This window comes from Anas acuta, chromosome 2, assembly GCF_963932015.1.
Source record: "Anas acuta chromosome 2, bAnaAcu1.1, whole genome shotgun sequence".
Taxonomy (NCBI): domain Eukaryota; kingdom Metazoa; phylum Chordata; class Aves; order Anseriformes; family Anatidae; genus Anas; species Anas acuta.
This window is the reverse complement of record NC_088980.1, coordinates 113003805-113028235: the sequence shown is the minus strand read 5'-3', so window position 1 is coordinate 113028235 and position 24431 is coordinate 113003805. Positions and strand designations below refer to the sequence as shown.

The following is a 24431-nucleotide window of genomic DNA, read 5'->3' as shown; positions in this document are numbered from 1 at the left end:
CAGTGTGGCATTAACATGACTCACAAATCGGGTGTTTTTTTTTTTTTTTTCCCCCCCGTTTGATGTCTGCAAGCAGCCAGGGTATGCGAGGCATTTACTGCCGGCATTGCATAACTCCTCGTTTGGCTGCCGTGAGCAACCCAACCGTGCCCGGGGAGTTTCATGCGCCTTCCTCTGCAGGCTGAGCCGCGCAGCTGATCGTGACACCCATCCCTCTCGTAAGATGAGCTCATAGTCTAAATCTGGGTTACAAAGCGGGAAGACCGTGTTGGAGGAGAGGCGTTGTTTTCCCGTGCTCCCCGCGCTCTTCTGGAAGCGGAAGGATAGCACCTCTCCCAGCAGGTACAGGGCAAAAAAAAAAAGATCGGATGCGCTAAAATAAGATCCACGTCACGCCGTCTGCCGAGCGTGGTGGTCATTTCTTCCTCGTCAGTCGTGGCTTTGCCCCTTCCTCAGGTCTGCCTGGGGCTGTGCTGCAAGCAGATTGTTCGCCGAAAGCTGCCATCCCTCATCCCAGCCTCTCCGGCTGACATTTGGGATTTCTCCACAGGATGGGTACAGCAGAGGGAGCAGTAGGACAAGCTTCTTCCAGGCTGTCTCACCCTGCCTGCTCCCTCCCAGCTGGGGCCCCCGGGGATGCTCAGCAGCATCGTCTTCTGTCCCTACTCCCAGCAGGACCGAGACCCAGTCCGAGGGGCGCGGGGATGCCGTCGGGTCAGGACATAGGCAGCAGGAGATGGCTGTGTGGCTCAGACACCCACCACAGCCTCTGCAGAGCCCTGATGCACTTCACAGGGCAAGGCTTTTTGTGTAATTTTGTGTAACTAGTGCTTTTATGTAACTGATCTGATGAGATTTCTGCCATTGCCCTATATATTAATGCTCCAATAGTCATTACCAGTTCTGAGACTTTTAGCCTTCCTTCCATGTTCCTGCTATGTTGTTGTTTTTTCTACCAAAAAAAAAAAAAAAAAGTTTCCCCTCTTTCCCAAGGTTTTTGTCTGAAGGGTTGAATATAGTAAGCCTCACGGTTTCATTTTAGAGCAGGAGGGATTTTTTGGCAGAATATGTGGGGTGGGTGAAAGAGGGTTGTTCCTGTGGTGGGCTAAACTGAACAGAGAATGTGTTTCATAGATTATCCTCTCCCAGTCCTGAGAAAAGTGTATGTCCCTTCGGCCACATGCGTGTCTGCCTGCACACACCCTTCAGACATTGGCCAAATTTCTTGAAAGGCCTGTGGTTGTCTGTCCAGGCAAGTAGGAATACCTAACGTTTGTGGCATCTTTATGAAGAACGTAGAAGTCTTCCTTCAGCACAGAACATAGCACTGCAATGAAACCAAGGTGCTGGGATGAGAGAGGATAACGGAGCCATTTCCTTAATGACAATGTTCCATTCATTTGATAATTTCAGGAATAAGGACACGCGTTGCAGGAGAAGGTTGTGCCAAGGCGAATTTCAGTGTTGTGATCTTTACTTTCACAAGTGTTTCAGGCACTGGGTGCCGTGAGCTCTCTTACTGAGCAGTCGTCACTGCCTTCTGCATACTGGGTCAGAGCAGACACGAAGCCTTCAAAGCCGTAGCAGGTTCTTACCGATGAGGAGACGATGAGGCCCGTACGCCGGAGTGAATCTTTGTAACAGGCATACTTCGTTGTTTTATTTCACTTCTTAGTTTGGCTTTGTAAGGAAACACAGTCATGATGTTTGTGTCTCTCACGCTTCAGGTCGCAGTCAGTGGTTTTGAACTCATTAGACACCTACTGCTGAATTTTGCATAGGGGAAGAAGGCTCAACTGTACTGATTCTCCTTTACTCTTATCACCTGTCTGCTGCCTTTTCCCCAGACAGCGAGAAAGTATGGTCAGAAGTAGATGATCTTTAAGGAGCTAGACGACCTTTAAAGTCCCTTCTGGCTCAAACTATTCTATGTAAGGGAGTATGAAAGTGAACGGGACTGCAGATTAGGGCAGCAGCTGAAAGAAGGACAGCTATGGAGGCCTGGGGACATTCAAAGGATCATTGTGGAGATGGTGGCACAGGTTGGTTGTGTGGCTGATGGGAAGAAGCTGAAGGGAGACATGAGCAGCACTCAAGACCTGAGGGGTGGGAGTGGTTGTGGGAGTTTACAGGAAATGGGGACTGCTGTCATTGGGAACAGTAAATAACAAAGGATCATAAATCCTTAGGAAAACGATCCTCATTAGCTGCACTGCTCACCAAGCAACTTTAATGAAATACAGCTGTCACTTCAAACCTTTCAAGTTCAGCGTTTTCAGGCACGGAACCAATAATGGATGATACAGCCTTTTTATTTATCCAGGAGCACCGTCAGGCCACGAAGGACTTTTCCAAGGGTCAGTGCTGTGTGGGAGTAGCTTTACCTGTCTTTTTTTTTTTTTTAAAAAAAGATAAATATTTTTCCTTTCAGTGTAGTAAAATCAATCACTTTACCTACAATATCTTACAGCCTTTTTAGGTTCTTTTGATTTTATTAAATCTCAGAGACCTTTGGTTTTTTACTAAGCTGGGAGATCTTTGTTTTACTATCAGATTGGACATCTACCAAGAAGAGTAGTATTTTTACTGTATTTAGTGTTTGGACTGAAGATAAATGGAAGCCGCATTATTCTGGTTGTCCTCTTTGGTATTTTTCAAGTAAACTGAATGTCAGTGCATCTGGTAAGTAATGGTTTTATTTTGCAGAGACAAGGCAACTGCACAGGGTGTGTCAGAAGTTGCCTAATTCTTCTCAGTTAATGTTCATAATTTGTTCTTGTGTAGATAAGTAAAGTCAAAGCCTTTATGTCCCGACTCTTGTGAGATGCGCATGTATGGTGATAAACACTAGTTTAAAGCACAAGCTTGTCCAAAAAACTCCCACAAACTGTCGATACCAGACATAGCAAAAAGGGGAGAAGTGTTCAAAAGTAAATCACAGATTTTTTTTCTTTATTCAGTAAAATGGATTAAATGAAAATATGATTCGTTCCTGGAGCTTAGACGTATAACTGTGGACATTCTCCTTCTTCAATGTAGCTTCAGTCACAGAAGTGCAGACGTTAAAAACAGAAAAGCCAGTACAGGGAATCCTCTGTTGCTGCAAAATTGAGCAACTCGTGGGACAGCTCATGGCCAAACGCTGCCTGTTGGAGCCCACTGGAGAGGGCTCTCGGGGCAGCCAAGCCGTGGAGTAACCAGGGCTGGAGGCAGCCCGGGGGTGGTGGAGTCGATGAATAATGCTGAAAAAGTCAGTGTGTTCGAGGCACCGTGACACACCGGGACTGCATTCCTGTCACGTAATGGTAGTCCTCTACGCCAAGCTCTTACTCTTGGGCAAACCCTGAAAATCAGCAGCAGGGGTTAATGAGATGATCCTACGAGCAGGAGCTACTCTGAGTAAGGCTTAGAAGGACCGGGCCTGTCGGGTGAAAAACGTTGCTTGTCCCAGTAAGTCCAAATCTCACGGCTGTCACGAGAAATGAATCCAAGACGCTGACAGACTAGTGAAGACCGAGAGCAAATTCTGTGCACGTTAAAAATAGCTGAATGTGAAGGGACAGAGCATGCCTCCCAGGCGCGGGGCTAAATCGGGGATGGCAGGAAGTCACACGGCTCCAGACATGTCACCCACCTGCACTTGTCGCTGGCACCACATCACTCCCTGCTCTGCGCCCTGCTCCACACGCAGCCCCCACACCTCCACAGGAGCTTGTGGTTAGTTTGCATTCCTACATCTCAGATCTAATACCACAGTGCTCTCTGCCCCGTTGTGTTTGGTGATGTTTTAAGCAACAGGCCCTGCTGAAAGGGAACGAGCAGCAGTCCCTCTCCCAGCCTTGGGACCTCTCTCCCAGCTGTACGCTCTACTGGGCTCTACTGGTTGCTGTCTTCAGCTCCACTGTGTTAGGCACTGCTGTTCTTCGTCTGAGGAAACTGGACGCCCATCTTCTCCTCTAGCTTACGTGACACAGTTTTGGGACGTACAACCTCTCTGTCCCATTCATGGAAAGGGGATCTTGGTGTCCATGTTGACATCCAAGTCTTCCCTGTAATTTCAAGCACCCCATTTTCAAAGCGTCACCCCTACATACTCTTAAGTGTATAATTAACTTCTTAAGAGACGTGGGAAAGAAATGCTTAGTGTTCTTTTAGAGGATACAAAACCCAACCTCTTTTTACCCTAGTAAAGGAAACTTTTACATAGTAAAGGAAATACAAAAGCTCAGATAAAACTGTGGGCATGCTTTTGAGGATTTCCTTGCCATTGTTCTTCCCCATACTTAAGCACTCTCTGGGGGTAGGCTGGAGTCTGAAAACAGCTCAGTTAATCCTTCACCTCACTTCTGATCCATCACATTGGTCCATCACACTTTCTTCCGTGGGGAGCTGCTTTCCTCTTTGCTCGTCTGGGTAATGAAAAGCTGCTCAGCCACAAAAGCACGACTTCTCTTTGTTCCTTCTCTTTTGTCTCTCTGAGCATCTAAAGCCCTGTGCTCCTTAAGACCTAATGTTAACTCTGCTTCTGATGGTTATCTGCCCTTCAAGCCTGACACCCTTACGGAAACAATAGAAAAACGCTGGTGTGAGGTGTGATGCCATTACACTGCTCGGAGTTGCTCCATTTGAATGGGAGACCCTGGGGTCTGGGACTTTCTCTGGTGTGAGAGATTTGTAAGCCGCAGTGGTAGACGTGGCTCTATCGGAAAGCCGGGCTAGGCAGCCTTCCTGCAATTCACTGCAACTCCTAAAACCGAATAATGGGCACATTCCCTGAATCGTGGTATCAGCAACCCACAGTTTCAGGACCCGAGGCAGAGGAGAAGTTGAGCGACTGCCTTAGTGTCTGGCAGGATGTCCCTGGCATGTTTTTCACTTGCTGGAGTTTTTAAAGCTCTCTGTGAGGCAGGCATTAAACATACTGAGGTCTGTATTTGCTAATAGCAACAAAGGTTAGCGACTCCAAATAAATCTTTCAGCTTTTCAGGAGTCATCTTGTCAGCTGGTTTATTCTTTAATATTTATATATTTCTGGCAACTTTTCCAGGTGTGTGAACTTTAGCCGACTCCAAGTAAAGAGGAGTTTGCCTTTGGGACTATGGGACTGACCATAACGGTGGCTGTTTGTATCCAGTGTTGTCTCCTACAGCAGCAGCATGAACAGTAGCTCGCCAGAGATGAAGTGCAGGCTTACTTCTTTTACACTAATGTACAGCCCTCAGGATTATTCTTTTACTGCTCTTTCGGCCTTTCCAAGTTTGATTTTATTTTTTGTTAGCCTGGATTAAATGTATGATGACTTTTATTACTAAATCAGCCTGGCCTTGCAATACTGTAAAACAAAGCCTTTTACCATGTTTTCTGTTTGAACTGGTGAGACTGTAAATTGATATTTTCCAGTTTCAGCCAGAAGTGCTTAATAATTCATATGTTTTACATACAGTCTTGGCTCGTTCTGTTCGCACCAGTCTTAGAGATAAGGAAAACCTAATGGCAAGCAGTATTTGGCTGAATGCATGTTTACAGATTAAAAACTAGGAGCTTCAAAAGGCTGATATTAAGAGCCAGGGGTTAGTGTCAATCCTAATGATTCCTGAAGTCACTGCTAGTAGTACTGGCTTATGTGGAAGGACTTTTTTGCTCACAAAACAGTCTCCTAAGTGCTGCCAATAGTTAGTCTGGTTATTTCAGAGTCTGACTGCTGAACAAAATTGCAATGCATTGTTATTGTAAAGAGACACAAATTAACCACAAGTGAAAGTTTGGAGGCTTTTTGTTTGAGATCAGGTACAATCTTTCTTATTTTTCTGCTCAGTTCTTCAGTAGAGATCTCTGTACGGGCAGAGGTGCTGTAAGCATCCAAAGATGAATCTCTGCAGCAGCTGCTATGGCAGAGGGTGAAACACGGCTCTGTGCCTTCCTCTCCCCAGCCCTCGCTCCCCTCAAGCTGGTGGCATTTGCGGTCATCTCTGGGAAATGCCTTGCTGTGCTCCTATTTCTTACTGTGATTTAATCAGCGACTGCAGGTTTCAAACCCAGAGACTTCATACGAGATTTGGCACAAGCAATAATTTCAGGCCCCTCAGTTCCGAACATAAGCAGACAGTGCCACTTGCCACTTTTATCCCAACGTGCTGCGATAGCATGTTTTAAAACGGCTTTGCAGGAAGGACTGGATTGTTTCAGCGTCTTCGCGCAGGCTACGTGAGCCTCCGAAACGGAGCGGGGAACGTGGTGGAAGCGCCAGTTTGGTGGCAGTGCGTGTGAGCTGCTTGCTGAGAGGGAGGAGGGGGGATTTTATTGGAGTGAAGTGTGTGCTGTGCTGTGCTGTGCTGTGCTGTATTTCGGGGGTATGTGTTGTGTTTGGGGGTGAGGTGGGGATGACTGTCAGGCTTGGGGAGAGGGAGGGAGGGAGGAAAGGACGGGAAGGGAGGGAGCAAGCAGGGAGGCAGAGGGAGGGGGGGGGTCTGGGTGCCTGTGATTGGTACAAGCTCCACAAAGGCATCTGCCAGCAGGACTTCAGAGGAATGCGAAACCAAATCATTTACAAGTTAAAGATAGACGCAGAAAACACGGCATCCTGAGCCAGGGTTTAAATTCATCCCTCTCCGCCTGGCTCCTCGCAAAGCTCTGGTTGTCAGCTTCCCTCTGCCTCCTCTCAAGACTTAAATACTCCCGTAAAAATCACATAATTCTGGATTCCTTGGAATTACTGAGGTGGCCAAAGAGATCATGGTGCATACCATAGGGTAAGTAGGAAGCTTGCCTTTTTGCCATTTGCTGCCGCGGGGTCTCTGTGCTTGCCTCGTGTTCTCAGAGCTCTCAGCACTTCCTTTAAGGTAGATTTTTAAGTAATGCTTTCCCCGGTGATTTATTTTCCCCTCTTTTCCCGTTGTGGATTATTTGAACTTTATTCCTCAGTGAAGTGTTAACTTGCAAGGTTTCTTGTCTTGGCGTGCCGAGGGAGTCTTGGGCTTTAATAACCTTCCCGTTACAGTTCTGGGTGCTCTTTGCCTGTCAGCTCAATTTTATCACAACCCTTTGCTCTTTGTGAGTGAGATATGCGTGAAATGCTGCTCATTATCACAAAGCTGAGAAGCAGGTTGTTTTCAGCATTACAGAGGATATAATCAGTATTTGTTTGCTTTTTTCACCATGGTTTCACTCATTTGCTATTTCCTTATGTGTGAGTTTGATCACAACACAGGGCTAATTAAATGTAACTTTTCTGTTTGTTTGTTCCCAGAGCGTGCTTTTACTGGGCTTTCAAACTTTTTATATTTTTTCCATTTTGGCCTTTATGTTTTCTCTCAACAAAGCAATTCCAGTGGTAATTAAAAAATGTACGTGTTCCCCTGGTAGTAATTACTGGAGATGTGAGTTTATGAGCAAGAAGATTCAAGCTGTCATGTTCTTTCTAAACTTACCAAAAGTAATTTCAGTATCTAGCAGATTCATCGCCGCATTGATCAATGGTATTTTTAGGGTATTTCCCAAACATTTCTGGTGAAGCTGTGGTGTTCCTTTGACCAAAAGGGTTTATTAAATATCAGCAACTCGGTGGGAAGTCGGCTGTAAAATTTGTTGCATAGCAGGAACTGATACTGTGAGAGTTTCCTCTAAACCCGCGATGTGAGGATTGCCGAAATGGCAGCATCACTTTTATCGCACATTTTGGGCACACGTGTTGCATGCTCGTAGCAGAGGAGCTCCGAGCCCTGGTGCCGGTGGCCTCGGTGGCCGTTCGCCCAAACATGCCCCGAATTCCTGACGTGTTACTGCTGCCCGTGGCAGCCCTGGGAAGCGGGCGCTGCCAGCGGGTTGCTGGAACACCGAACATTTTTGGCTATAGATATGGGTGGCAAAGAGACTCATCTGATGTCCATCCGTGCCTTGCAAAATATGAGCAATGGAATGAGCTGAAATAGAAACGTTTCCTCAGTTTGAAGGAAAGATGCTGGATCTGGTACATTTTATGGGCTTTATTCCATTTGATCGAGTCCATGCTTGTTGATCAGCTCTCTGCAGTTTTGTAAATATCTGGGTTCATTGGGGTGAGCGGATCTGCCGTGAGTTGTTTCCTGAGTGGTTGAATCTAGGGGATGAAGGAGAGGCAGATGCAGAACTTTTAACATCAATGTGAAGAGCAATTGCAGGAGCATTTAAGCCATTTAAGCCACTTCTCCGATAGCTGATAACAGTTGGGTGTTCTCTTAACTAGTTCAGACTAGCTAAACACTTCTGTCCTGTGCTAAATTTCCGGGTCAGTTGGTTCCTAAATTAAGGTATCACTGTAATTATTTGTTTTGGTATCGAAGTGGAAGAAGTTTGGGACAAAATATGTGAGGATGAGTTAAAAATCACAGCGGGGCTTAGCAGAGCTGTGGTTGTTTCTGGCTCGTGCACTGGATTCCTGTGCAGCTTCGGGCAAGCTGAGTTTTCTGAGCCCCTGCCGAACGGAAGGGGGTGGGAACACCTTCCTTACTCCTCTGTGTTACGAATGTGGATAGCAGGTCCTCGGGACAGGCATCGCCTCTGCACGGTACAACAGGCGTCTGTTTTCAGACGGCATCCCCCTCCCCAGGGCTACAGCAGGAGGAGGGGGGCGGGGGAAGGAGGAATTCACAGATTTGGAAGCGGTTTCACAACACCTTTTATAAGCTTCCTAAACCGAAAAAGAAAAATAGGCTGACATTCAGAGGTGAGCAGAAAATAGAATTAATGTTCCATGGGAAATTCCTGAGTCAGTTCAAAATTAAATTGCATTTCCCTACCGCAGTTTATTGCTTTTTCAGAAGCATTGGTTCAGGAGCATGATGTTCCCGTTTCATTATCTGAGACCCTTCTCCCATAATTAAATGTCCAGGAGGCACCAGAGAGCTTTGTCAGAGGGAAACCTGCTTTGTATTGTGGGAAGCGAAGCCACCAGAAAAAAATAAATAAAAAAGAAGAAAAAAAATAGTTCCTGGAAAGGAGTGGGCATCTCACCCAGGAGCGGGCATTCCCAGAATAAGGGGCTGCATTGTGATGTTGGGTTGGCTTTAAAGAATATGTTCTGGTGTACCAAGCCCACCTGAAATAGCATCTTTCAGTCTGATGGAAATGGAAAATCTTCAGTAAACTGGTATTTTCCTGTAGAAAATGTTGGTGTATTTGATACAGTCTATATACTATTATAGTGTTGTGGTGTTTTTTCCCGAAATGGAGAATGCCTGGCCGGCCCCGGTGTGCTGTTAGGGGACGTGGTGCCGTGTGTGCTGGGCAGTGTGTCGGTGTCACTGGGGCCCCCCACAGCAGGCAGCTGATGAGGGCAGCGAGCAGACCGAACACAGCAAGCACCACGCAGGCTGACAGCTGCAGCAGGGATGCCTCCGGATTTGGGGAGTCGCCTTTGCTGTTGGGGTGCTCCCCAGATGCCAGCGTGTTGTCCATCGCTGCCACGTGCCATGCTTTCCTGCCCTGAGGCAATGACTGGTGTCACCTGGGGGCAATCCCTGCTTTATCACAGCTGGTAACAGGTTTGCTCCTCATCCATTACCATTAAGTTGCAAGTGACTTTGCTGCAGGAGTTGAGAAGAAACGTGCTTCCCAAGGTGCGAATGGGTTTGCAGCATTTCTTCCTTTAATACGTCCTGTGAGTCTTTCATTGCAAACTGCGGTAAAACCCATGGCAGGGATACACAGATGGGTGTTAAAATCCTTCCTTGCTGGACTCTACAGTTATTCTGCATGGGTCTCTTTTCCTTTCTGTCATCGCCACTTTTTCCATTGTAAATCTTTATTTCTAGCCTCATCTTCAAGCTTTTCTCAGTGATCACTCTGCCAAAAATCGGGAAAGAGGAGTGTTGTCAGGAACTGCTTGGTTAAGAGCGTAAGGGCTGTTTCCCCAAGGGTCCCCGAGAAGATGCTGGCATGTTTCTGAGCTCACAAGTACCTAGGAGCAGCTCTCAGTGAAATAATTTCCTTTGGGCCCTGATGAATCTACTCCCAGCGCCAGCGGCTAATTTGTTTTGGCGGAATATGACAGGCGATGCCTAACACAAGGCACCATGCTACAGAAAGCCCCGATTCTGTAATTTTGTAACTCTGGTATAACGGAAGAAAACACACAAACCCAACCAAATACAATGAAATCATCATGTCCTCTGTATCCACCTATAACTTCGGAGGCCAGAGCCCTCACAGCCACGTTCACTGGGAACCTGTGCAAGTCCTGCACTCGCTATTGATCCTGGCTCCCTGTGCATCAAGCAACAAAGCACTTCCTGAGCTAATTAGTACTGTATGAAGAGACTCTACCTGGAAATACAGCGAGATTTCCCACTAATAGGATGCTTAAAAATGCATCTAATTGCAGCTGTGGTAGTTGAGAGAATGCCTAATACCTAATAGCCTGGAGAAAACTACCCTCCCTTCCAGAGGGATGTGGCGTGAGGCCAAGTTTTGGGGTGTCTTTCCTGGGTCTGAACCAATTGTGTGGCCTCTTGCTACGTTTGGCTATAAAACCAGAACTAGGGAAGTTTGTACGATGAGTTATAGGAGATGGGAAAGTGCTGGGGACGGTGAATCCCTGCTTTTGAGTTTATTTGTCAGGGTGACACAGTCAGCTGAGCCTAACCTTCCTTGGGGCAAGGGAGGGGACAGAAGACAGTGTGGCAGCTGCTGTGCCAGTCTTGGCATCATCTCATCTAAAGGTGGGGACAGAAACATTTGCCCAGTTTTGTCAAGTGCTCTCAGGTCAAGGGATGGAAAGTGTTATGTGCTATGTGCTATGCTCCTACCTTCTTTTGTGTCTGTTGTAAGGATGAGGCTATCCTGTGAAATACCTCCCTGTAAATTTCTAAGAACATTTGCACTCAGCAGATCCCAAGGAAAAAAAAAGAGAGAGAGAGAAAAATGAATCAGACACACAGAAGTCTGTGAGCAAAGAGGCATTAAAAACAATTTATTGACAACCAGTGACTAGTTCTTTCAAGCACAATTAAAGTAAGCACAGCTAAAGCACAGAAAAGTGTGCTCAGAGCAACATTGTCCTTGAGTACTCATTACCAAACAAGAGCTGCAGATAGAATTAATCTTACCCTTTCCCAACACATTTTTTAAATACACCATTTAACAAGAGCGTAGCTCTATTTGAAAGCATGGCGGAGCAAACGCTTCTCAGCAAAAGAATTATAAGGGATTTTTTTTAGCACGGGTGGAACTATCTTTTCCTGAACTTTAGCTTTGAAACTTGCTGAATGCATATATATAATATCTTCTGCTTGACTGCAATATCCAGTGTGCAGAATTTCAGGTCAAGCTTAGAGTTTAGCAGAGCAACCGAAAAAAAAAAAAAAAAGTAGAAAGTAGTAGAAAGTGGGTGTAAGCAGAGGAAACTTGCTAAAATAATGATGGCAGGAAGCTGTTATGAGAGTCTAGGAGGTAGTAAATGCAATTTCAGTAATCATACAGCTCAATGAATAATTAGGTAGCTGATGATTAAAAAGTATCCATGCAAATATGAGCTCTCCATCCACATCAAATCTGGTGATGTATGTCCAAACAGTATTTAAAGAGCTGGAGTTTTAACTAGCTCTAACTAGTCTAAAGCAGGGAATTTTTGAATAGTTTTCAGGTTTAGGTGAGCTCTTGGCAAGCCGGTGCATTTACATTGTAAGGCAGATATGTGTCTGCTGAGAGCCACAGTCACATATGAGAACCCAGTGGTAACTTGGAGTGAACGGACCTAGGCTTTGAGTTATTTAATGTGCATCCACACTGAAGCAGTGTATTCTCTCTGAAAAAAAGGCATAAAGTAGATAGGCTGATAATTTGTCAGGCCATTCACCTTTCCCTAAAGTGGAAATAAATTCCCTGTGTACAAAGCATACTCTGCCCAGGAGATGCCTGCCTTTGCCACAAGCCAACCTTGGAGTCGCCAGCTCTGGCTGTACCTGTGTCACAAGGCACTGGGGCCATCCCTTTTCTGCTTCATGCTGTTGTAGAGAGGAGTGCTTTGGCTTGTTTTTTGCAAAGTCTGTACAGACAGACTCTGGATGGAGCAAAGAAATAGAAGTGGGTATCTCATCCTCGGAAGAAGAAGTCTTCACTTTTTTTTCCACCCTGCCCCTGACAGGTAGAGCAGGAGCAGGTAGGAAGCAGAGAGTTCAAGCACAGAACAGGCTGTTGCAAAAAGGAGGCCATCATCTCTTTTCCATGCCTACAGGCAAATAGAAATGGCTCTGAAGTGAAGTGAAGAAGATGAGGTAAGCCCTAGGAAAATGCTGTTGGTGGAGGCTGTGGTGTTAGGAATAGCTTCAATAAACATGAGCAAAGCGTAGCTGGCTTTATCTCACTGCGGGCGGTGGATTACGTATCTTTTCTACCAGTCTTGTGATTTGCTGATACTGGTGATAATCCTGCACCCAGAATTATTTCCTCACTGCAATATGGGCTTTCTAAATTCCAGTTGGAAAGGTCTCTGTGCAGAGCAGGATGGTTTTTGCTGAGGTGCAAAGGTACTTAATCATCGTATAGTTTCCGCCTTTTGAAATGTTCCATAGGTAAGTAGTTAAGGCATAAACAGCTGGCTTTGCATTTCAGCTCAAATATCATCGTCCTGAAATACTTGGGGACATCACTCTGTCAGCTGGCACTTGACAAGTCATCCTAAATTTGAAACACGTAATTGGATTCGTAGGATGAAATGCGAGTCCCCTTTGAAGTCATGGGTTTTTATAGGGTGCAGATTTCACGCTGAGGCCCGAGTGGCGTCCACTTGCATGCACTGGGCTTTGCTGTCCTCAGCAGGCTGGCTGCGTGCGAGACAGGGCTGCTTGGAGTGGGGTGTAAGAGCACGTAAACTCTGCTGGGGCAAACATTTGCTTGCAGAAGGGGGCCTGGGTGGGTGAGGGAGGGATTACAACAGGCATTACGTCAGGGGAATTAATTACTCTTTCTTTTTTTTTTTTTTTTTCTGTTAATGTCAACAAAACTAATTTACACCATCTGGCCCAAAAGAGAGAGAGATGCTCAGTAAAATGACAGCACCCTTTTGGTTTTTAAAATTTCGTTTGCTGAGACTACAGGCATTCCGTATTCTCTTCAGTGTAACTTTTTTTTTTTTCTCTTTTTCTGTCTTGGGGGGTTCTCACCCAACATATATTTCTTATTTCCAATGCTCTTTAATTTGCATTTAATATTCAGATAGGTATCACTGCAAGTTAAATGTTTTGCTAGCTACTGGTTAATCCCTTCTGTTGAGATATGTGCAGAGAAGTCCCCAGTTATTATGAACTGGAATTGTTCCACTGAAAACGCTCTGGCTTGGTTTATGCCAGTACTAATTCAGAGCAAGTTCATTGTTCACACTGTGGGTGCTTCAGATTTAGCGTAGATAGCGAGAAGTTCATCCTCAAATAGAGATCGGACTGATGTAAAAGCTCAGTGCTAATGTCAGGGCTGGGAGTTAAAATTTCCCGCATGGTAACGTATTGTTGCATTTCCACATCCACGTTTCTTTGCAGGCTTTTCTCAGCTGTGCAGTATTGCACCCTGCATGTGAATTGCATGCATGTCCCCGAAGCAAGGAAGCACAAAACCCAGAGCTTAGCACCACCAATATATCAGCTGATAATAACCTTCCAGTGTTATTACAGCTAACACTGGAAACGTAATTAAATCAGAATGATCTGAAACTATCATTAGGGGGAAGAGGACAGAGGAAAACAGTTTCACCCTCACAACATCATGTTTTCATTGACCTACTTACAGCAGGGAAGAAAACGTGTCCCTTCCCATTACAGCAGAATAGGTTTGTTCAGCAATTTTAGAGTGCAGCAGCACAGGAGAGGACTGTCTTTTCTAACCACTCCAGGAGGATTTGGCAAGGCACGTAACATTATTTCACACATTTAGTGCTAAGAAGTATAAGTTCCTGTCCGAGCTATACCATTAACCCTGTCAATTCAGCAGAAGGTGCTTGGATTTGGGAAAAAAAAAGGGCCTGTACTCAGAGGTGAGAGGAAAAGTGTTGTGCCTGGAACTGTGCAGAGGAGCCTTTTACTGGCAAGCACATTTCCATCACCTTCATTCTCCTGGTTCCCAGATGCAAAGGCCCTCCGTGTCCGAGCCCCTCCATCCCTGCAGGCCAGATGTAGGCCCAGGAGCGCCCATGGGGCACAAAGAGACGCCTGAGGGAGATCCCAAGTGCTCCTACTTCTCCAGATGGACGCCTGGGCAGCCTGCAGAGCTGGGGACGGATGTCACAAGGAGCAGTGGGGACACAGCCCCAGGCCGGGCCCAGCACAGGGCTCAGTGCTGGCTGCGCCCCTCAGCTTCCCTCTTACCCCACAGCTTCCAGCGCGCGATGTCTAGAGTTTGTTGTCTTCATAAACCATCTTTATTTGAAAATAAACACCTGCAGCTAGCCCTTTTCAGGCCACTCAGGTCACATTCCTCCACAAGGTGCTTTTGCTAATTTGGTATTGTCAGAAGCATTAGTCACTGCCGTAGTGGCTTAATAAGTCGCAGCAGGAGCCAGCTGGTAATTAAACAAATTAAAGGTATCTTAGACATTTTCCTCAAATATTTCATGTGTAGCAAAAATAATTAGAAGCAGAGCATTTCGGCTGTTTAAAGCCATTACATATATGAAAAACATCTTGCCATGTTAGGAAATTATTCATTCATAATGGCCAGCCAGGCCTAATTTTGCTGCTGTCCTAGGATTCATAAATACACACACCAGAGCTGTGAGGCAGGCAGAGAGCAGATCCTGCTTTTTTTTTTTTTTTTTTTTTTAACTCTTTATTAGTCATGTTTAACATTCAATGTCTGTCTTCAACGTCTGTTATTAGGAGTGACACAACTTGGTAGGTCTCAGCTGCTCTCTTCTGCACGTAACTTCCTTTCATGTTAGAAATATTCTGAATTAGAGGATTACGGGTGCAAGCACGTGTGATTGTCTCTTGGAAAGGCGAAATCAGCTTGAGGTTGAAAAGGAGGAGAAAGAAAGCTAATGTAAATTGTTCTAAACAGCTAAACTGGGCAAGACACCACAGCATGAAGTCAGATGACGATGGGTTTCATAAGTAAAATACCTGAAATGCACAAGCTTGCTGTAACTCCCTTGGTGTTTCCTAGTTTAATCACCAGATGGTGACCAGCGGTTTCAAACTGAGATGCTCTCAGTTACCTGTGCACGATGGCTGAGTGATGGTGCGTTTTGATACGTCTCCCTTCCACGCTGCTTCAGCCCAGTACTCCTTGATCCTCCTGCAGCCTGGCTCCAGGACTAGGCCCCAAGTATCCCAAGCTTTTGACTCTGCTTTTTCTCTGGGGCAGGATCTGATCTGAGCGCCCTGAGGCGGAGGAAGCAGGGAACAGAGCAAGCAGTCCGAGGAGCATCATGTCCACGGGTAGGGCGCAGCTAACTGTCTTCTGTGGGAAGCTGTCAGGTACTGGCAGTGGCTTTGAGACACATGATTTACATTTGAGAACTTTCTTGGAGAGGAAAAAAAAACTATTGAAAATGTGAATGGGTGCTTTTTGATACAATGTGAGTGCAAAGTCTTTGTCAGACAGTGACAGAGTTTTTATTCAAGCTTTGAACTTGTGCTACAGATGTGAAGGGCGCTGTACAATGCAAGGAAAGGCCAAGAAGGATCTGCCCCCATAATACTTTTGCTCTTTGCTTCATTTATTCACCTTTACATTGTTTGACAGAAGAGCACTGGGGATTTCAAAGAATGTGTTTCTGAAGCTTATGAAAGAAACAAAATTCTTTGTGCAATTTCTGTTAAGGTTTTTAGCTTCTTAAGGTCAGACTCGGATGTTTGGAGTGCTTCTCAAACCTTTTGCTAGTACTACACAGAGGGTAGAGGCAGATAAGAGCTCTAAAGTCATTCACACAAGGTTGTTAACAGTGCAGACGTGTTTTGTGCACCCTGAATTCTCTGTTGTTGTTGGACGTGGCTGTTCCTTGGGGTTTTCCTGGTAGTGCTTTGCACTGGCTGTTGTCTCAGCAGTAAAGTTTCACTGTTTTTACTGTGTAACAGTAAAGCATGAAAACACTGGCAGCCCTGAGTCACATAGCATGCGGAGAGATCCTGCTGACCACACTGGGGATGGGTGAGACCAGACTTCTGGGGGTGCAGGCAGAGACACCGTGCCCTGCCGTGCCCTACCTGCCATCCCACAGCGGCGTGGGCATCCCCCAGCCTGCCTGTGACCACCACAGCAGGTACTTCTTGCAAGTGCTGCCAGCAGTCCTGCTCCTTCAGCTGTCCAGAGCTTGCAGCCTGTTGAATGCTTCCCTTTAAAGTGTCACTACATCCCACAGAAGACTGTTAAGTGGAAGGAAAATAAATACCAGGAAAAAAACATGAAGGTTTTCTTTCTTCAGTCAGATGGTTGATGCTATTGGGGGAGGTAGGAAGTGTCTTTAACACCTGTCACTCCCTTGCACTGACACTTTTGAATATTTGAAGATAAGTCATGGAGTTGTCTGTTCACCTGGGAATGAAGAAAGACATTCTCCTTTGTTGGCTATTTTTGTTTCTTCTCTCACATTGCACTGCATGTTAGTATTCCTGAAAAAAAAGGGATATACAGAATTCTCAGAGCAATTTGAGTCCTAATAATTTCTCTTTCCTGTAGTTTATATCAGCAAAACAGGATACTTGTAGCTCTACACTAAAGGAGCTCTGTGATATTTGGATATCGCCTTCAAAGCATTGCATGTCAATACAGTTACTGAAAAATAAATTTTGTGCAGGTACAATGTTATTTGCTGCATCCCTTTTGTTCTGAACAACTCTATAGTTTTTATTCTAGCCATATAGCATTCTGAAAAATAACTTCCTTCTGGCATGCTTTGTTCTGTGCTCATTGCCTCAGTTGTTTAAGTCAGACTTGGGCTGTTCAGTTTTTATTTCTGTCTGGTATTTGAGAAGCAATGAGCTAACCTGTGAGATGTGTGAGGACTCTGGGTGACTGAGTAATGCCACAAAGACTGCTGCTCACTGGTCGATTGCTGCCCTTGCGATTTGCTTTCACCAAGATAAATGCCAAAGCCCTGCCGCTGAACGCAGAGGTTCGAAATGCAGATGGCCAAGCTGGAAACCCATTTGCTTTGTGGTTTGCAGTGCTGTTAGGTGTGACCCGGAATCCCCAGCAGGCTGCAGGAGCAGCAGGAGCAGGGACCCTGCGGGTGACCTGCTGCGAGGCTGGTCCGAGCTCTGCCTGCCGCACGCCTGCAGAGTATTTCTCTGTAGTATTTTTCTGTAGGCACAATTTCATCCCCAATCACCGCCTCAGTGTCCTCCCTCACTCAAGCAAAGCAACAGGTGGCTAGATCCTGATGTGCCATATCCAGCCCGTTTTGCAGTTGTTTTCTGCTTCTTGGTGATGCGGGGACATGGGCTTGAGGTCATTCCAGCTGCTCCAGTCACTCCTCTGCTCGCCGAGGTTGTTTTCACTTGTGTAGCTGCTGTATCTGTGGGATCCCAAACACAACGGGTAAAGATCCGTGCTGACTTCTTGTGGTGAGCATCTCCCTGCCTGTGGGAACCCAGGCACGTATATGTATGTATTTTTGAAGCAGTGATTGTGGTGGTACGTGCAAGATGATCTTCTCAGCCTTTTCATTTGAATGTAGACTTCCGCGATTAATTACTATGATGAGAAATTCAGTCCACCCTGTTTGGAATTACATCTGTTTATTCAGGCCATTGTTGAAGCTCATGCTGTTGCTACTCATGCATGATTTTTGCTTCCATGTAAGTTTTATTTTGCTTTGATCTTCTCCTGTAGCGCCCGACACACCTTTAAAAACCACTTCCCCACAAACTGTTATTTGACTGTAATTATAAGAGAACATGCATATGAGTCACAAATGAGAATATTACCCAACTGGATGTTCCTAGAAACAGGAGAGCACTTACGTGCAATACAATACATTAATCATGTATAAGGAATCAGCTATTAAACTGATTTATTTTTTTTAATACAGTACATTGAGTACAAAGATGTGAAAAGCCTTTTCAGTGAAGATGCTTGTGGGCTTTTGAACCTCTCTCTTTTCTTTAACTTTCATAACTTTCCATCATCACGCTCTTGTCACAGGTTTGAAAAGGAAATAGACAAGTTAGGGTGACTCCAGGTGAAGTTACCTGGAGCGTGAGGATTGATGTATGTGTGATAAATGCATGTTTTAGTCTCCGTATGCATATGGATGGTGTATTTTGGTCCCATACCTACAAGCTTCTCTCTTTAAGGGAACCTTTTAATCATGGGTAAGGGGGTTGCTTGCTTAGACACACTGCCAGTGCAGGATCTGTGGTCTCTGTAAGGAGATTTCTCGGATGAACTCAGCTCTGATAAGCCGAGTGAGCTATCATTCCTCAGCAAGGCGTTACCCCTCGGTTGGCTTCAGGCTGACATATTTCTAAATGTCACTGATAAACGAAAAAGGAAGGAATGTAGAAAGCTTCAAGCAGCCTTGTTTTGAATTGTTCTTCAGTTCCTTCCTCTGTCCCTTCCCCGTGCTGGTGGGACGTGCTCCACGGCCAGCCATGAGCTGCAGAGCTCAGCCCTGCACAGTGCCCTGTGATGATTCACAGCATTTGGACAACTGGTGGGGCTGAAAGCAAGTTAAAGCTGCCTTGTACCTGGGCAGCTCAGGGAGGAAGCGGAGAAATTGGGGTTTATTTTAATTGCTGAGAAACCTCTCGCCACTGGGCAGTGGTGCAGGGCACCGCCCTGCTTCCCTGGGCTTTTTACCCTCAGCTCTATGGGTTTGGGGTGGCGACAGGGCAAGGGAAAGGACCTTGAGGTTACAGCCTGGGTCACATTAAATTCCTTTATTGGTTTAGGCAAAAAATCGGAAAAGAGAGGTGGTTTGGGGTGTTAATAGCCACTCCTGATAGTTTGGCTTTTAAATAAAGACTGGGGTTTTCCAAATACTTCAGCAAGTGGCAAAAGCAGCAGGAGAGAGCAGATTTAACACTTGGAAATCTTTTATTTAAAGTGCTAAAGTTTGGGTAAAAGATGTTGCAGTTCTCTTTGGAAGTAGAGTCTGTGTAATGAATGGTTGGTTCTAACCTAAATCCCTTCCTCTCTTCCTACAGGAAAACAGAGCAGTTGTGATTCCTGTAGCAGGATTTAGAATAACAGGCATGTTTAAATCTGAGTTTTACTATTGGGATTTGTCTAGTGAAACTTAGCTAAAACCATCCTCCCACTAGCGAATACGATGCCATGAGAGCTTTATAGTTTAAGCCAAGTTTTCTTTGGCTCTCATAGTCGTCCTGGGCCTCATTCTGTGGCGAGAAACCCAGATGGTTTGTGCTCCGTGCTTCCAGATAGATCTGGAGTGACTCCTCTGTTTCTCCCTTTTTTCTCACCCCTCCAGAGAGCAAGGCACTGCACATGCATGCCCTTCACAGCTTCTCTGATCAAGGAGTGACAGGAGAGGAATTGCATACCCCTTTTCACCAGGCCAACAGCACTCCTGAATAAACTGCCGGTGTGTGCTGGTGGGACAGGGAGAGGAGGTGGTTTTTGGTGGAGAGCAAAGTGAAGGCACCCCAGGATTGCTCTGTGCTTTAGTCTGCCTCATGAGTTAAACCCTAGAGGAGATCAGACTGTCTGAGGGGTTGAGGAAAAAAGAAAACACCTTTCTGCCACTCAGCTGCCCTCTATCCTGATGGCTTTTTGAGAAAGGATGCCCATTCATTCATAAATTCATTCATTTTTCACTCGTTAAGAAACCCCTTTTCATGCTCCAGAAATGCCGTAGTGGTAGGGGGTGCATTGCACACATACACGTTCCAGAGCTGTGAATGCAGTATTACTGTTTTTGTCAGATTTTTGGAGATGCTGAGCAGCTGTAACTCTGAATGAAGTCCATGGGAAGCCTACATGGAAATCACACTGTTAACAGCGTAACTCTCTTTACCAAGTCTGTACTGGTTTGCCAGACTCTGCTACTAGCAACCTGGTTATCTTCTATATAAGTAGACTCCTTATCTTTTGTCTTTTACTTATCAAATATTGTACTTGTAATTTATCATTGTTTTATGCTGTCATATACAATTTGTGATCCAGAACAGCAGTAGTTTTTCTGACCCTGTAGAAAATTGACAGGTAGAATTGCTTGGAAAGTAATCTCCACTGGAAATCTTATTACAAGGAAAACTCAACTAGTTATTACAAAATTGACAGTCCTATTCATTCACCTGTCCAGAGCAGCATGGAAGGTCAAATAAACTTTGAACCCTTGGTAAAGAAGTGTCACTTCACGTTAGTGTGACAGGCAGTCCGAAGATGGGATCGCACATTATTAAAGGTAAGAGGTGTAAAGTCCCACTTACAGGTTTAAAAGCAACATCCTATATGAGAATGATTATTGAGTAAGACATTCACATTATCATCTTCCACATGACAGCTCTATCTGTCTGCAATTCATCACGAAGTAAAGAATTTGTGGTGTTCCAGGAGTTCTCCTGACCTGACAGGAAAACTTTATGGCCTAGCTTTATGACCCCGTGAAGTTAAATACATTACTGCACTTCTAAATCCAGTCTTCCCATGCCTGGACTGAAGATACAAAAAAAAATCTGTAATACCCACTATTTATTAAACAATGGACACTTAAAAATTCTAAAACTTTTTTTTTGTAGTTCAAATACACATGCAATCACGTTGAGCCAGTCTACATGTATAACACATTTCAAGCTGTTTGTAATTTTTAATTTTAGAGTTAGGGGCAATTTTAAAGGTCAGGCTGTTACACCTCCGCCAGTCTTCACTTTGTGTCATTGTGAGAACTGTAAAGGATAGGCTCAGAATTTGACTTCTAGGTGTGATCTTTTGTGCCCTATGGCTGTCGCTGCATAAACATTTTAAATTCACCTGGCAAATTAGAAGAGGAGGCCTCGGTGCTGATCATTCCTGGTGGTCCCACATATAGACCTGAGGCATGGTGCTGACCATGGAGTCATTGTGTGACTCTGGAAATGCTCCTCTGCTGCCTTGGAAGAGGGTTTTGTTTTCCTCTTTTTTCTCTGAAGGTCATTTTGTTTAAAGCCTGCTCCAGATTTCCGTTTGGCACACAAATAGAATTGTGTGCTACTTGTCTGGGTATCCTCTTTCTTGCATCTAATACGGGCCCACATCTCAGATTTCTTTTTCATCTGCAGAAATATGACTGTGATAATTTTATCTCAGCAGCCTGTATGGCTCCACTCACGTCTAGGCGGCAATCTGGCTAGCTGTGGGCATCAGGCACATGACCTTGGGAGAGGTAAAGTCTATTCACATTGCAAAAACCCTCCGTATCAGGATGATGTGCGTGTGCACGTGTTTTGTATAACTTTGAAAGGACATGGCAGATAGAGAAACTCTCCTTCCCTGTCTGTCACTGCCCAGACTGGCCACAAAACAATTTTTCCGGACTCACTCGAGTTCAGCTGGCGGCTCTGCTGCCTTTTAGATTCCCTTCTCTCTTTATTTTTCTGCTTCTTATCAGCTCACTGGAGAGTAGTTGATAATATAGCCTGTGATAAGCAAAACACATAAAGTCCTAACGATGTAATAGGTTGGTAGCACTGCCAATTAGGAAGGTTGCCCAGCAGCTCCCATTATAGTACCCTGTTTTTCAGGGTATTTTTGAAACTTTTAACATTTGAGATGAAAATTTTCAGGGCAGCTGTTTTCCTCAGCCTGAGTATTTTTGGAATATTTCAGCTCAAGTGATTCAGTAAGATTGAGAACAAGGCTAGCATAAAAATAAGTTGGGTTTGTTTTTTGTTGTTCTTTTTGTGTTTTTTTTTGTTTTTTTTTCATGTTAAAAGAGAACTTCAGATATTGCCATTGGTATGCCTTAGTATTCTCGTACATTGTAGCAGGGATATAAACTTCAGTAGACCCCATGACCTTTGCGTTAAGAGCTTTTCTGTTGTTTGTCCCTGTGCAAATTTGCCTGTGTTTGGCCTTTACTATCAGCCCTCAAGGGGAAAAATTTCCAGAGCATCTCACACGTGGCAAGAATTGGCTCCAGGTGAAGAACTTTGGTGGATCCTTCTCCTCTGCATGTGCTGGAGAGCCTCTGTGCCTTCTCCTGGCACCCGAATCATTTGTGAGTCTTTAAGCACCTGGCAGGCTTTGTGCTACATTTGTCTTCACACAGCTTAGGCAGACACGGAGCTTCTCAACCAGAAGATGTCTAGTTGAAGATATCTCAACCTGCGTTATCTGGTTGACAGCAGAGCGGTGCAGTGAATGAGGAGGTGGTTGTGAAAACAAGCGTGTACTGAGGAGCTGAAGACTGCATCTATATGTCTTACACACGGAGGGTGATGCTGCAGTGCAACAGACAACCTGACTTTTGGCACCTCCTATCTCTTAAATGCTGAGACTGCTGAACCAAGCATGTAATGTTCTTGTTGCCTAATTCCTCTGGACTAATTCTGTATACAATGCAACGTTACTCTTCATTTAGTTGAATGAAAGTGGCAGAAAGGCACTTTGTTGAAACTACACTGCTCTGCATTCAAAACAAATTTTGATCCAGCATCTCAAAGTGCTTTCTGGCTTCACGTGTTGCCCTGGGAGGCAGGTGTCACACACACAAGGACCACAAAGGTAGCAGGGAGCAGCTGTTGGGCAGAATAGGGCACAGCAGGCAGAGCGGGGCAAGGGGTCGTTCCTGTGCTCTGCCAGCACAGTCTCAGAGTGGGAAAGCGGCTGATGTTCAGAGCTCATTTCAGTGTTGGTTTATAAAGAAGTGCTCTTCAAACGTCTGGGTTTCTACCATACCGCCAAGCACTGGTTAAATAGATCTCAAAGGGGAAAAAGGCAAAACACAACAAAAATAAATACATGAGCAATTTGAAACCTTGGTTACGGAATATTGGCCGGTATTGAGTAGAAAATAATCTTCCTGTCATCATTGTGTGCGTTGTTAGGAGTACATATCTGCTCTATATTTATTTTTTGTACTCTTTTAGCAATCTCTGTTCAGAAAAGGCCTTTGATTGAATTTCTGTTTTGCTCACTGCGGTCAGATGAATGTTATTTCGTTTATTAAATGCCCCGTGCTTACTGTATTTTATCCACGTGAATAGGTTTGCTTGAGAACAATGTGAAAGTTGCATGATGGGAGGAGCAAAGAGTTAATATTTTTTTTTCTGGGCTACGTAATACTCTGGGATACGTTCCTCTATTGATCCCCCAATCCTCTTATGTCTGCCTAAATAAACTCTTTATCGTGGAAAATAACTTTGCAGTTTATAACACTGTGAGATCATTTTCCACTGAAAAGATCTTATTCATGTAGTCCTTCCTTGCTTTCAGACTCACTGCTACTGCTCCAGTGGTGTAAGGATAGGTAAAAGGCAAAGTTTGCAAGAAGCAGTGTTTTTTACAAAGCCAACTTGTACCTGTTGAAAGGACAAACAAACTTCATCTCTTCAGTGGTGGTGTCTTGAAGAGATGCATGACACAAATCAACATCCCATCCCCCAATCACTGAAATAAAATGGCTTGGGGATATTTTTGTGATCTCTTTCATGAGATTTTTAGTGCTTTCCTCTCCTACCTTTCCCCTCACTGGACTTCATGCCTCTTGACTGCTCAGTGAGAAATTTTCTGGCCCAGGCATAAAGAGCATGGAGAGGGATGGGTATGTCCCAGTGACTCTACTTCCACCAGTAGTTTCAAATTTATAAAATACTTCATCAAAAGAAGAACTCAACAAAAATCCATAGTTAGGTGGTTTATTAAAGGCATGGCGTTTTGTTACTGCAAAGCATATTTTCCCAGTGTGGGCAAATACATATTTGGAAACAAGTAAAAAGAAGAAATCTCACATAGCAACAATTTACTCCAGGCAAAGGTTGCCTTCCTAACTCCTTCAGAGGAGCAGTAAATGTATTTATGTACCCTGTAATTTGTGCATTAAACCACAGGTGTTGGTATAGCGACACAGTGAGGTGTACAGAAAGTTGTGCTGAACTCAGTCATTGTTAAATATTCTCTGGGCTTTCAGACCCTGATGTGCAGAGAGGAGCCACGCGGGCTCGTGCTGCTGCCATGTGTGAGGCAGTCACTGCTCTGCAGGCCCGGCTGCGTGCCAGCCCTCTGCTCTGCTCTGTGGGGCCGGGGCTCACCCCAAAAGTGACGTAGCCATGGGCACGAGCCTACACAACCCCGTGTGTTGGCAGCTGACACGGGGACGAAGGTTGTGGAAGGCCCCACAGCTGCCAGGGGGAGGTCGGCCCTGCCAGCCCCGCGCTGCGGCCCAGGTGCTCTGCCCAGGGCCCCAGCAGCTCATAGGAAGCCAGAGAGGCCTGAAAAGTCACTTGAATGCTGTTTTGCCAGCAAAATTTAGGGTTCTGTGTGCAAATGGTGTGGAAAGAAAGGATAAATGAGAAAAAAAAAAAAGC

The 24431-nt window shown here is 45.1% G+C and overlaps 1 protein-coding gene and 1 long non-coding RNA gene across 29 annotated transcripts in view; one reads left to right on the top strand and one right to left on the bottom strand.

Annotated features, from left to right (window-relative positions):
• Positions 1-24431, top strand: part of DTNA (dystrobrevin alpha) — a 217152-nt gene that overhangs the window by 37381 nt on the left and 155340 nt on the right. For 23 of the 28 annotated variants that reach the window (XM_068671756.1, XM_068671765.1, XM_068671755.1 and 20 more), the window contains exon 1: positions 6576-6749. The exons of 2 other annotated variants lie outside the window; for them this stretch is intronic. Coding sequence is in view for 1 of the 26 variants with exons in the window: in XM_068671736.1 (XP_068527837.1) it covers positions 6733-6749 (17 nt within the window). In the remaining 25 variants the exon portion in view is untranslated. Of the gene's footprint in view, positions 1-285; positions 343-6575; positions 6750-15327; positions 15402-24431 lie in introns of those variants that run through there. 3 more of the 28 variants (XM_068671739.1, XM_068671742.1, XM_068671736.1) reach the window with 3 other exon arrangements.
• On the bottom strand, positions 2932-6437 carry LOC137851037 (uncharacterized). Its single transcript, XR_011092967.1, has 2 exons — positions 6117-6437; positions 2932-3343 (listed from the first exon to the last, which is right to left on the bottom strand). It is a non-coding gene; the product is annotated as an uncharacterized lncRNA (long non-coding RNA).